General features: G+C 55.3%; 1 protein-coding gene across 3 annotated transcripts; it reads right to left on the bottom strand.

Moving 5' to 3' along the window:
* Window positions 1–911: 911 nt before the first annotated feature.
* Window positions 912–11,379, bottom strand: ALAD (aminolevulinate dehydratase). Of its 3 annotated transcripts, none has more exons than XM_045791125.2 (12): window positions 11,225–11,379; window positions 5,724–5,911; window positions 4,471–4,521; window positions 3,889–3,985; window positions 3,415–3,550; window positions 3,219–3,302; window positions 3,030–3,118; window positions 2,689–2,744; window positions 2,515–2,602; window positions 2,342–2,428; window positions 1,708–1,837; window positions 912–1,068 (listed from the first exon to the last, which is right to left on the bottom strand). In XM_045791125.2, exons 2-12 carry the CDS (start codon window positions 5,834–5,836, stop codon window positions 1,007–1,009), a joined length of 993 nt encoding a protein of 330 aa, XP_045647081.1. In that variant the 5' UTR covers window positions 5,837–5,911; window positions 11,225–11,379; the 3' UTR covers window positions 912–1,006. The 3 variants fall into 3 exon arrangements, with proteins under 3 accessions (XP_045647081.1, XP_045647082.1, XP_045647083.1); XM_045791126.2 differs by lacking the exon at window positions 11,225–11,379 and adding an exon at window positions 6,867–6,889; XM_045791127.2 differs by lacking the exon at window positions 11,225–11,379 and adding an exon at window positions 6,794–6,814.
* Between the last annotated feature and the right edge of the window lie 756 nt (window positions 11,380–12,135).

Raw genomic sequence — 12,135 nt, 5'->3', positions numbered from 1 at the left:
CAAGCTCCTCCCACTGCAGGACCTTTGCACACTTTGTGTCATTCTTGTGGCTTCTGATGCACTTCCGTCTGCTCTCTGGAGGGATCCTTTCTTGTCCCTCAATCTCAGGGAGGCCTTCTGGACCACCCACTCAAGAGACACCCTTGGTCGGTTATTCTGACTCAGACCCTTTCTTTCCTTTAAAGCACTAATTATGATTTGTAATTGCTTTGTTTTCTTATTGTCGTCTGTCTTCCCACTCTCCTTGCATGGATTCCACACAGAGAGAGACAAGCTGCGATCTGTCCTGCTATGCCCCAGAACTCAGCACCATGTCTGGGCACCGAGCAGATGTTCTCAAAACTTCTCTCTTCGACAGAAAAGCCTTTTTGGTGGTGGCATCTCCAGCAGTCAGGAACTCTTATTTGCTTCTGAATTTTGATCCTCAGGCAGCATTTCTGCTCATTAACAAGTTCACTCTTCTCTGGGTAAATGGCTGAGAGCAGAACAGATCTCAGCAGCCTGGCAACGTGGGCCTGTGTGGGAATCACCTCCAGTGGAATTGAGGCAAATCTCAACTCTAAACCTGAAGATGTCATTCTAGGTCTAGGCCCCAGCTCTGCTGCCAGAGGCCTCGGGCTTCCCAGAGCTTCTCATGATACAAGATGCAACTTGCCTTCTTCCTCTACCCCTCCTGCCCCAAGCCCCTCTCTGAGGCCCCGCCACCTGTGCCCTTACCTCCTGGTGGCTTTCAAGCTGGGGCCACGCCAGAAGAAGGAGCTGGGGTGGTGGAGGTGAGCCTCAGGGCTGAGCCCGGGGAGGAATGGGGAAGCCTGGGGGAGCCCAAGAGGCTCGGGTGGTAAGATGGGTGGCAGAAACACCCGGGGCTGCTGGGCGCCTGCCGGCATGTGAGTAGGAAGAGGGCATGAGGGCACAGTTCTAAAGCAGCATTTACTTTGGTTTTCATTTCTCCAAGGCCCGGGGACCTTTTAAAAGTTCTAGCTCTTGGTCTTGTGCACGGTCCCCGTCACTCCTCCTTCAGCCACTGCAACAGCTGAGGCGTGTAGTAGGTGATGATGACGTCGGCACCTGCGGGGGGACAGAAGCGGGAAGCGGGGAGGGGCCGGGCATCAGCTCGGGGCACACACTGCCAAGGAGGGGGCAGGCGGCTACCACGAAGAGCCACAGCCCGTGGGCGTCACGACAGAAGACCGAGCCCAGCTCCGGTCAGGTATAGCTCTGTGCGCTGTGTGACCCTGGGCAGGTCATTTTCTCTTGCTGGGCCTCAGTCTGCCAATGTATAAACCGCACAGCGCGAGAAATGAGTACGTCGTCAGGGCCCTTCCCATGCTGTGTGCACACTAACACCACCAGCTCCCACTTGTGGAGCGGTGAGCACAGGCCAATGACACGTATCATCTCATGCAATTCTCCAGACAACTGCGCCTCGGGTGTTTTATGCCCGGTTTGCAGACGAGGACGCTGAGGTTCACAGAGGTGGTTTGGCTAAGGTCTCGACACCAAAAAATGACAGAAAGCTCTGCTGTCTTCACCGCTGCACGTTTTGTTCTGCAGCTCCACCCCCCCTCCTCACCCTGGGTCTCTTTAGATCACCGGTATTCCCAGGTGTAAGACTCCAGGCTGTCTCCTGACTTTATTTCCCTTTCTGGGCAAAGTGCCCATCAGCCCCATGGCACAGGTCGGAAAACCCCAACCCTGCCTGTTTACCTGCACGGCGGAAGGCGGTCATGACCTCCAGAACAGCAGCCTTGAGATCAAACGCCCCGGCCCGGGCTCCGTGCCACAGCATGGCAAACTCTCCAGAAACATGGTACACAGCAAGAGGGAGCTCAGGGTGCTGTGGAAAAGCAGTGGCGGGTGGACAGGTGGAAGCGTGGAACCTCTGGGAGCATCTTGAGCCCCGTGCCCTGTGTCACTAACTGCTGGCAGCTGGGCCCGGGTCTTTTTTTTTTTTTTTTTTAAAGATTTATGTATTTTAGAGAGGGGTGGGCAGGAGCAGAGGAAAGGGGAGAGAGAGAATCCCAAGCAGACTCCCCGCTGAGCGTGGAGCCCAACGCTCAATCCCATGACCCCTAGACCATGACCTGAGCCAAAACCAAGAGTCGGACGCTCCACCGACTGAGCCCCCCAGGCGCCCCAGCCCGGCCCACTCTTGAACTGTGAAAGCACAGTGGCTCAAAGGCTCCGGCCAGCCCGGGGGCAGAGACACGGGGCAGGATTCCTGCTCAGGGGCAGGTCGCTCTGAACTCAGAGTCTGCAGTCTCTGAGTCTGAGATCCCAGAGTCTGCGGACAAACTCTCACCTCCCTGGCTCCCTGCTTGTCTCTGCTCTGCCTGCTCACCTTGTCCTTCACCTCCCGCACGATGTCCAGGTAGGGCATTCCTGGCTTCACCATGAGCATGTCGGCTCCTTCCCGTACGTCCCGGGCCTAAGCGATGAAATACTGTGTGGGGAGTGCCCAGGAGGCAAGCTGGGAGGGGGACTGGCCGGTGGCCTTGAGCTCCGGTCACTCACCACGGCTCGCAGGGCCAGGCCTCGTGCTCCGGGCGGCAGCTGGTAGCAGCGGCGGTCTCCGAAAGCTGGGCTGGACTGAGCCGCATCCCTGGGAAGCAGAGGCATCAGGGGGGCTCCAGCTTTGGGCCAATGGGTCAGGGGTTTGAAAGTAGACTCCTGCCAATCCCCACTCACCGGAAAGGTCCGTAGAAACAGGATGCGAATTTGGCGCTATAGCTCATCACTGATACCTACAGGGAGACAACAGGGGTCAAGGTTCGGGCAGCCCTTTTCACATGTCCTGGGGTAAAGTGACAGGGAGAGGAAGGATGTAGGCTGGGAAGCAGAATGCCTGCGGTCTAGTCCCATTAAAGCTCTGGGCCTTGATTTCCCCATGTGAGGTGCGGAGGTGGAGGCGGATCTGTCAGGGCTGTTTTCACTTCCGTGATTCTCAGCAGATAGGGGGCAGGGCTGGTCCAGGCTTTCTCCTTACCTTCCCACACCCCACCCCCTCCCCGCCACACTCCACCCCCTACCCTGTTGCCAAGTCCATGGGCCATCAGAGCCTCCTTGATGGCTTCCACACGTCCATCCATCATGTCCGATGGGGCTACCACCTGACATCCTGAGGGGCAGAGGGTGGCCTTCAGAACTCTGGGACCCTCCTAGCCACTCTGCCACCTCCCTGACCCGGAGCTGCTCACCCCTGCCGGTGGCTCACTCACCTGCCTTGGCATAGGCCAGGGCCACTTCTGCCAGCCGCTGGCGGCTCTCCTCAGCCTGGAATGCCCCATTCTTGCTCAGGAGCCCTGCAGGACAGACAGTTGGGTTTGGGGGAGCACCTTGGTCCCTGGCCCATCCCACCTGAAGGAGAACTAGGAGTGCAGGCAGCAGCAGGGCTGGCGGAGGGAGGGAGCTCACCACAGTGACCATGAGAGGTGTAGGGGCACAAGCAGACATCACAGGCCACCAGGAGGCTGGGGAAGGTCTTGCGCAGCAGGCGGATGGCCTCGATAGCCGGGGAGTCCTCGGAGTCGGCTGCAGAACCCCGCTCATCCTAGTGGCAGGGGGAGGACAAAGAGGTACGTCTGCTACGTGAGGCCCTCGAGAGGCAGGATGGCCAGACCTCACAGAGCATAGCTCCCTACATGAGGTAGCAGTAGGGACTGTCCCCATTTTGCATAGGGCACTTGACCTGCCCAGTCAGGGGGTCATGGCCCTACTTAGCTTCCTGTCCCTATGCAGGTGCTGTCATCAGGCGGGGGCCATGTCCCCTCGCCCATGCCCCAGGGCCAGCTCAAGGCCGTAATGAGGGCACAGTCCGTGTGGGAGCTCAGCTCACCCTCTCCCGACCCTCCCTTGTCCTCCCCTCGAACTCTGCTTCCGATTCTCCACCTTGGGGACTCTGCTGGGGACTCCAAAGACCAGGACACAGCGCAGGCCCTCTTCCACCAGGGGCTTCAACATCTCTTCCAGCCGGTTCACGCCATACCTGCATTGGCCGGGGCGGGGGCGGGGGGGCGCAGAGGGGCTGAAATGAGGCAGGTGGCAGGCAAGGGTCCCTTCCACCCCTCTGTTAAGAGCCAAGTTGCACACGGCACCAGGAGGGCTCAAGCCCCACAGTACAAGGAGGGGTGGGAATGCACCCACCAAACAGATGGGAAAACCGAGGCCCCCAGAAGCAGAGCTATGGAACTTGGCTGCAGAAGGCCCCTCCAAGGTTCTTACTGAACTCCCATTTGCAGTTCAGCTCTCCTTTGCAACAGACTCTGCTATGATGTCTCCGGTGATGAATGGGTAGCTTATTCCTTTCTGAGGCTGCCTCTTCTATTCTGGAACAACTTTGGCCCTGAGAAAACCTACTGAGCTAAAGTGGGTTTCTCCAGATCTTCTACCTCCGGGGTCTGCTTCCTGGCCCCTCCAGCTGGGAAGTCTCTCCCTCCATCCTCCTCTGGCCCTCCCCACCACATCTCCTACCTGGCCACTCCTGGGAGGCTGTCGATGGGCTGTACGTCATCAGGAACGTCCCTGCAAGAGTGGAGGTGGGGGTGGGTGGGCTATGGACTGGTAGCTGTGGGAAGGGCCAGTGGTGAGGGAGTGACTGGGAGGGACGGTTGGGGAGATGGGAAGGAGTATGGAAGTGGGGATGGAGGGAGGAGGTTGGGGTTCTGTCTGGTTCCCTGCCTGGCCAAGCCCAGGGCCTGAAATAATAGGAACAACAAGACTGACAGTGACAACCGAAGGAACAGGACTAGAAGAACACTAATCATACAAAGGAGTCAAGTGGCTACGAACTTGGGATTCTTTTTTTTTTTTTTTTTTAAGATTTTATTTATTTATTTGACAGAGATAGAGACAGCCAGCGAGAGAGGGAACACAAGCAGGGGGAGCGGGAGAGGAAGAAGCAGGCTCATAGCTGAAGAGCCTGATGTGGGGCTTGATCCCAGAATGCCGGGATCATGCCCTGAGCCGAAGGCAGGTGCTTAACCGCTGTGCCACCCAGGCGCCCCGGGATTATTTTTTTTTATAATAATTTTTTATGATGTAATGTTAGTCACCATACAGTATATCCTTAGTTTTTGATGTAATGTTCCCTGATTCATTATTTGCGAACTTGGGATTCTGAAGTCAGAAGGCCCTTGCCTGCAATCCCAGCCACTTCCGGGCTGGGTGACCTTGGCCAAGTTGTACCATGTCTTTGAGCCTCATGCCCTTCATCCGTATATGGGTGGCCTCGTTCATTCATTCAACGAATGTTGAGCGCTTATAACGTGCCAGGTACTATTTACTCTCTGGAGATACAAAGTGAACAAAACAGACACAAATCCCTGCCCCCGTTGAGAGGACACTCTAGGGGACACTATCCATTCTTTCCTCATAATGCATGTGCGCTGCTTAGCATAGTACCCGGTACACAGTAAGTGCTCAATAAATGTCAGCCCCTGCTAATATGAATAATCATGACTGCCACCTCTTACATGTACATAGCTCTTGACAATCTACAGAACAAACGCCTTCTCAGCTTCTGTCTTATCACAAAAGCTCAGGATGGCGGGCCAGGGTTATTATTCTTATTTTCCAAATGGGAAGACTGAGTTCTTTTCAAGGTTTGTTTGGATCCTAAGACTGTTGTCCTGAACCCACTCTCTCTTTCACACACACACACACACACTCACACACATACCCCGCCCCCAGCAGATCAGAGGCCTGGACCATTCCTGGGGACTCACGTGACGAAGATGGGGTAGATGAGGTTGGAGGCACTGAGGGGCGTGGCGGCTGCCTGCCAGGCGCGAAGCAGCGGGTGGAAGTAGCCGCTGTGCAGAACCGACTGGGGCTGCATGGTGGGCACGGCGGCAACGTGGCAGCCAGCTGGTGGGGACCGCAGGCTCGTGGGGCTTCGGCTGCGCGCTCAGCTCTGGTGGGGGGCGGTTAGCAATAGGAGGCAGTGAGACACGGTCCCTGTCCCCAAGGGATGGTCCCGTACCCCCATGCTCTTTCCGATTCCTGCCTCCCCTGCTCTCTGGCCAGTGCTCCCCCATAGCGCGGCTCACCAATCCCTGCTGGTCTAAGACAAGGTTAAGTAGAGGAAGGGAAGTAGGTCCCCTGGGAACTTTCCTAGCTATCGGAATAGAATAATCTAAGATTTCGGCTTGTATTTTCTATGGTCTCTCTCTTTTTCTAAAATGACATTTCTCCAGCAATTCGTTACAATTTAATTTTTTTTTGTATTTTATCAAAAAAATCAATCTGTGATGGATTGGAAATTCGTATGAGAAGCACTGACCTAGACAACATTTTTAAGATTTTATTTATTTGACAGAGAAAGAAAGAGAGACAGCGAAGGAGGGAACATAAGCTGGGGGAGTGGGAGAGGGAGAAGCAGGCTCCCCGCTGGGCAGAGCGCCCGATGTGGGGCTCGATCCCAGGACCCTGGGATCATGACCTGAGCCGAAGGCAGACGCTTCACTGACTGAGCCACCCAGGCGCCCCTCTAGCCAACATTTAAACTTTGTTTATTCCATGAAAAATGTGCACGTGCTTGGCAGAAATTTTAGATAAGCAGAAAGAGAAAAATCGCCTGTAATTCCACCTCTAGAGAAAAGCACTGTTAAGGCCTTGGTACACACGCTAAGAGAATTAAATGGCACGTGCCTGACAGAGAGACTGACAGACCCCTGCAGGGGGGGCCTCCGAAGCTCTTTTCCAGCCGAGCCCCTCCCGCTGCTCCCCAAGCACCAGCCACACTTGGCCGCTTTCTGATTTGCTCATCCTGCTTCCTTTACCTTTACCTCCTTACCCCCAATCCTACCCGCGGCCCAGCTTCCCTCTCCCGCTGAAGCTTCTCTTGCCCAGATCATAATCTCTCTTACATAACAGCTCTTTGTGGATCTATTTCATTTCATTCCGGGAGACGGAGCTTCTGCAGGGCAGGGTCCACAGTGAGCTCATTTCTGCACCCGCCCCCCACCCCCAGTTTTCTGCCACAGGGTAAATATTTAACTACATGAAGTACAAGACAACATGCCCTAAATGCCAAATAAGTGATGTCAGACAGAAGGAGGCTGGGACGTGCACACGTTTCTTGAGCACCTACTGCGTGCCAGGCCCTGCCGGGCACCCACACCCGGGATTTCTCCCCGAGGTGACACTGCGGTCTGCGCGGGTAGGGCTGATGGAGTGCGTCTCCAACAGGAGCTGCCTGAAGGGAACCATGAGCTCCAAGGCGAATCTGGAGGTGGGAAGAAGCTTGCTGGAAGAAGATGTGGGCTTCAGCTGGGTTTTCCGGGATGAGTGGGTTCAGCTTGGCAGAGGGAAAGGGGAGAATGTTCCCTCAGGAAGGGAAGCAAGGGGCAAAGGTGGGGAAGGAGGAATGGCCGTGGGCTGTCATGAGGACTGGGGAGGCAACGGAGGATGTGTGTACCAGGGAGGGGACAAGAGGAGGCCAGACTGAGGACAGGGAAGATGAGGAGGGGGCGGAGGATTGGCCGGCTCAGAGCCTGGCTTCAGGAAGATAATTCTTGCAGGCAGAGCAGAGCTGACCAAGCAGAGGAGCACAGGCACCCCAGGGGGGAGTGGGGAGGGGAGGAAAGGGAAGGGCCATTGTAGGCAGCCAAGAGGCAGTCTCTTGGGGCGGATGCTCTGAGCTTGTGTGACCCAGAGGGCAATGGAGACAGGGACAAGGCAGGAAGAGGGTTGGTTGGGAGCTGAGCTTCTGGAGGTGCCTGGGGATACCCAGCAGCTAAGTAGGGGGGAGAAAGGAGCCACCGATGTCTGCTGGTATGAATGGGACCTCAAGGCAAGGACTTATTCAAGGTTACACTTAGTTAAGAGGCTAAACAGCAGGCCTATAAGCCTAACATGTCGCCTCCCAGGATGGGAATGGGGAATGGGGGTCCCCTAGCACACTGATAATGCCTTTCTCTCCAGTCTCTCGGGTTCCTTTAGCTCCCTCCCAACCAGCTCAGGGGCCCATGTTTATCCATTCCTCTTCCTTGGCAGGGTTGGGGTTATCAGGAGCCACACAGGGACCCACCCTACTATCACATCCCCAGGCTGGCCACATCATCTGACACAGAGGCAAGTCAGGCCTCCCCAAAGATGTCCCAACCCCCAGATGAGCAATCAGTCATTCGGCAGATAGAAAGTCCTGAGTGCCCATTTTGTGCAAGATTGGCTGTCAGGTCTGCTAGGGGTTAGCTCAGCTCAGAGAGGTTAAGTCCTTTGCCCAAGACCACACAGTTGGTTAGTAAATGAGCCAGAATTTGAGTCTGTTGTAGACAATGAGTATAGGGTTTTATCCACCATACCCCACAGTCCTGCTGAACAAAAGATTCAGCAAGCATCTCGCTGCCTATACTATCTGCTTGTGGCTGGGAGAGATGGCGGACAGACAAGAGAAAAATAGACTGAGCGTATGTTATTTGCTGGGTACGGGACTAGGTACTTTTATATACAACTCATTTCACTGCAGGGACTGTTCCAACTTTCAGTGATAAGGAAACGGAGGCTCTGAGAGGTTAAGTGACTTGCTCAATGTCGTTCTGGAGAGTCAAGTCGGATTTTGAACACGCTTCTGATTCACCTCCCAGAGAACAACCTTTGTAGCAGGACCCTGGCTTCTGGAATCCAAAGCTGCATTCTACTGGCCTCAACTCCCCATCTGTTATAGAAGTCTGGGCGAGCACATGCTTCTGCTTATCAGAAGCAGCAGAGCAGGGCTGCCTAGGAGCTCTGCAGCCTGAATTTTACCATGGGGGGTAGGGGGGCAGGGTGGGGGAGGGGCAAGGGAGAGGGTGAAAGTGTGAAAAGGAGGCTTGACTAGGGCACGTCTACTTGCATCTGTTTAATTTTAGGGTTAGGGAGAGATCTGCCTTGAGATACAAGTGTCAATGCTGAGAAAAATTTTAAAATGTTGAAAATCACCAATTCTGTTCACCTCTTACATTCTGAAGTGGAAAAGGAGGTGCAGAGAGATGACAGGACTTGTCTGACATTGAGCAGTGAGTCAGGTGCAGAGCTGGCCTTGACCACGAGTCCCCTGCCTTCTAGCCCAGTGCCCTGTCACCTCAACCACACATGGTCATTCTGTTACAACAGAAACTTCACAGATATCTGTGGAAAAGAAAAATGGCCCCCGAGCCAGAGTCGCCTGTTTGCAGAGCCAAATCCAGGCCAAGGTTTTGCTTTGCAAAAAGTCCCTCAAGACTGGGAGATTTCCACACACTTGGGAGGGCACTTCTTCCGAATCAAGGGAGCTTCCAAGCCACAGCTTAAATCCTGTGACACCTCACTGAAGACAGCAGCCAGTCACCACGGGACCCAGCACCTACGCTCACCCACATGAGAACAGGTTAGCTTAGCTGGAAGGCAGGACGGGGTGGTGCGGAAAGAACCTTGTTTCAGGGTCACACAGTCCCACGTCTGCTCTGTGTGTGACTTTGGGCAAGGCTGCTGGCCTTTCAGTCTTTATTTCATAATCTGTAAAATGGGAGTGATACTATCAATCTGGCAAAGCTGCAGAGACGAGATTAGAGACAGTCAGGAGGTACGTGCCTGGCACCAGGTAGCAGCCCAGTGAACGTGTAGCTACTTTTATCACCATTAGGAGAAGTGAGCTCGAAGTAGCCCCCCCACCCCCACCCCAGTCCACACAGCTGTGCCTTCCGCACCACACCCAGAAGGGAGAACTTTCACTCAAACCTGCGTGGCCGCAGGGTCTTCCAAGATATCTCAGGTGGGGTCCCTGCCTTCCAGCAGCTTCTGTGGTGAGGAGAAGTGATCACCACACAGATGCTGCAGCAGAAGGGGGGGGGGGCGCTAGATGCTACCTATGGGAGGGGACTGCGTCTCCAGGAGTCAAGCATGGCTTCATGGAAGACGCAGTTTTGCAGACTGATTATGAAGGTATCTTCTTCCTTAGAAGGCAACTTCCCTAATCTGGGAGTAACTAAGTTGGGCCCTAAGAGCTGCCATCGTGGGGAGGAGGGTTAGAAGGAACTGCAAGGCCTGAGCCACCCCCCACCCCCACCCCCACCTTCAACCATGTTGTGCTCTGCTGAGGATTTCAGAGGCTGTGCTCTTGGCACAGATGGTTGGGAGCTGCTGCCAGCTCTGGCAGGTCCCTGCTGCTAGCTGGGGAGGAGGCAGTCAGGAGCGCCAGCTAAGGTAGAAGGTGGCCAGGGCTGAGAAATCCAAAGCCCCAGAAAAGCCCAGGATAGCAACTGTCAGGCAGTTCTGAAAAGGGACCAACTAACTGCCTGTTTATTCAACCAGCATTTCCTGAATATCTACCCTGAGCCTGCCCCAGTGCTAGATACAGGGATTAAAGAGAAGCATGAGAGCCAGGCCTTGACCTAGGGTTTTGAAGAGCCCAACCTCTTCTGGGTTTAGCCATCTGGAGCTATAGGGAGTATCTGCCAGTTCCACAGACTCCTAGAACATCTTGGCTAAGAGGATCCTTAAGGCTTGTTGATTATGTCACTGAAGTGATGGTGAAACTGAGCTCAGAGACAGACACTGGCCCGAGATCAGGCAAGGGGTCCGCGGTAGATCTGGGGCTAGAATCCAGGTCTTCAGCAGTCCAGTTCTCAGTGCCCACCTTGATACTTTAAGTAAAGATTTCAAAGCTGCACTTAACAGCAGGGGTGGGCTTGCGGAGAAGTCTGGGTGGAGGGAGTCGGGGGTAAGGAGATAGAACGTTGACTCTGGACTCGGCAGCAGTTGGCAGCCTGATGGTTAAACGCATAGGTTTTGGAGTCTGCAGACGTGAGTTCAAATCCTCATTCTGTCACTTTCCAGCTGCGTGATCTCAGTTTCTGCACCTGGTAAATGGCGACCTGAACCGACCTCAAGGGGCTATTGTAGACTTAATGGGCAAATGGATGTGACTTTTGTCTAAGTCTAGCACAAATCAACTGTTACTGCCTCCACTTCCCTCCCTCACCCTTCGAGGCACTTTGGGCTCTGTACTAATGGAGAATGCCCTAGGCGTCTCCAAAGGAGTGGACCCCAGAGAGTAGAGGCAGAGCCCGGGGCCGACCCCGCAAGGGTACAGCCACGCGGGGACCCCAACCCCGGCTGCAGCAGGGCAACCTGAGTCCAAACAAGGGCTCCACAAGGACTCTGTGCCCGGTTGCACCGCCAGCCCTTCAGGCGTACGGCACACTGGGGCCTGGGGACAGCCCCCACCTCCAAGTCCGCCATCTCCCCGAGTCCGGCCCCCACTCACCTGCTTCCTCAAGGGCTCCCAGCTGCCGCTCCCGCCACCGCCGTAGCGCGTTCTAGTCTCTCGGGACCCACGTGGGGGCGGGGCGGCTCACCCGGAAGCAGCTCCCCCCTTGCAGCCCGCCCCCATCAGCGTGCAGGCCACGCCCCCTGCAGGGCACTTTGCCTGCGGGCTGGTCAACTCCGGCCGCGGCTCCGCCCACTCACCTCGAGGCCTGGCCAATCGGGTGTGCGGAAGGGCTGGCGGGTCCGCGCCCCGCCCCCTTAGGGGGCCAGAGCTCGGGTGGCGGAAGGCGCACCCTAGCCCACGTAGGGGCGTAGGGGCGGTGCGGGCGGGGTCCCTGCAAGTAGGGATCAGAGGCGGTTACAGCCCTGAGGTTCTCTCTACTGTCCTCCTCTTCCCAGCCTAGCGCATACTTGGCGCTGGTTAATTGTTAAAGAATAATTGGCTGTCAAGGACATTAAAACAACACCTTAAGCCTAACACAACAGCTAAGTCCATTTTTGCAGACTGAATATTTTAAAGCTGTTGAGTTCAGCACCAGGCTGCCTTCCAGGTTTTCAGAGAAAATTAATTCCAGAGTAATTACTCAGGGCCTGCTCTGTGGCGTGGATTGAGAGATGTGATGTGAAAGACGCGGGCACTCCGGAAAAGCTCTAAGTCTGACAGGGGCAGGAACACTGCGAGATTTGACTAGGTACACCTAGGATGGGTACAGTGTGAGATTTGCCTGAGGGTCTGTGCGGGGTTTGGGCAGAGTACGTGCAGGGACGGGAGGGAACTGGTGAGGCTTACGGGGCTTGGGTGAGCTAGTAGAATTGGGTGGGTGAAGTAGGGGTGGAGATCAGTACCCTAGCAAAGGAATGCCTTTATAAAGATGCATCAGGGATTAGGGAAGAGCTGACTTTGACTTG

The sequence above is a fragment of the Ursus americanus genome, chromosome 18 (genome assembly GCF_024610735.1).
Source record: "Ursus americanus isolate L20-20 chromosome 18, mUrsAme1.1.p, whole genome shotgun sequence".
Taxonomy (NCBI): domain Eukaryota; kingdom Metazoa; phylum Chordata; class Mammalia; order Carnivora; family Ursidae; genus Ursus; species Ursus americanus.
Note: the sequence above shows the minus strand (reverse complement) of the source record. Positions and strands in the feature narration are given on the sequence as shown.

Excerpts from the sequence above, each read along its gene's own strand:
- ALAD (XM_045791125.2), bottom strand. The coding sequence starts at position 5,836 with ATGCAGCCCCAGTCGGTTCTGCACAGCGGCTACTTCCACCCGCTGCTT. Across the intron at positions 3,551-3,888 it reads TCCCCAGCAGAGTCCCCAAG|GATGAGCGGGGTTCTGCAGC; the intron begins GTGGAGAATCGG and ends CCCTGCCACTAG. Across the intron at positions 3,119-3,218 it reads CCTGGCCTATGCCAAGGCAG|GATGTCAGGTGGTAGCCCCA; the intron begins GTGAGTGAGCCA and ends TCTGCCCCTCAG.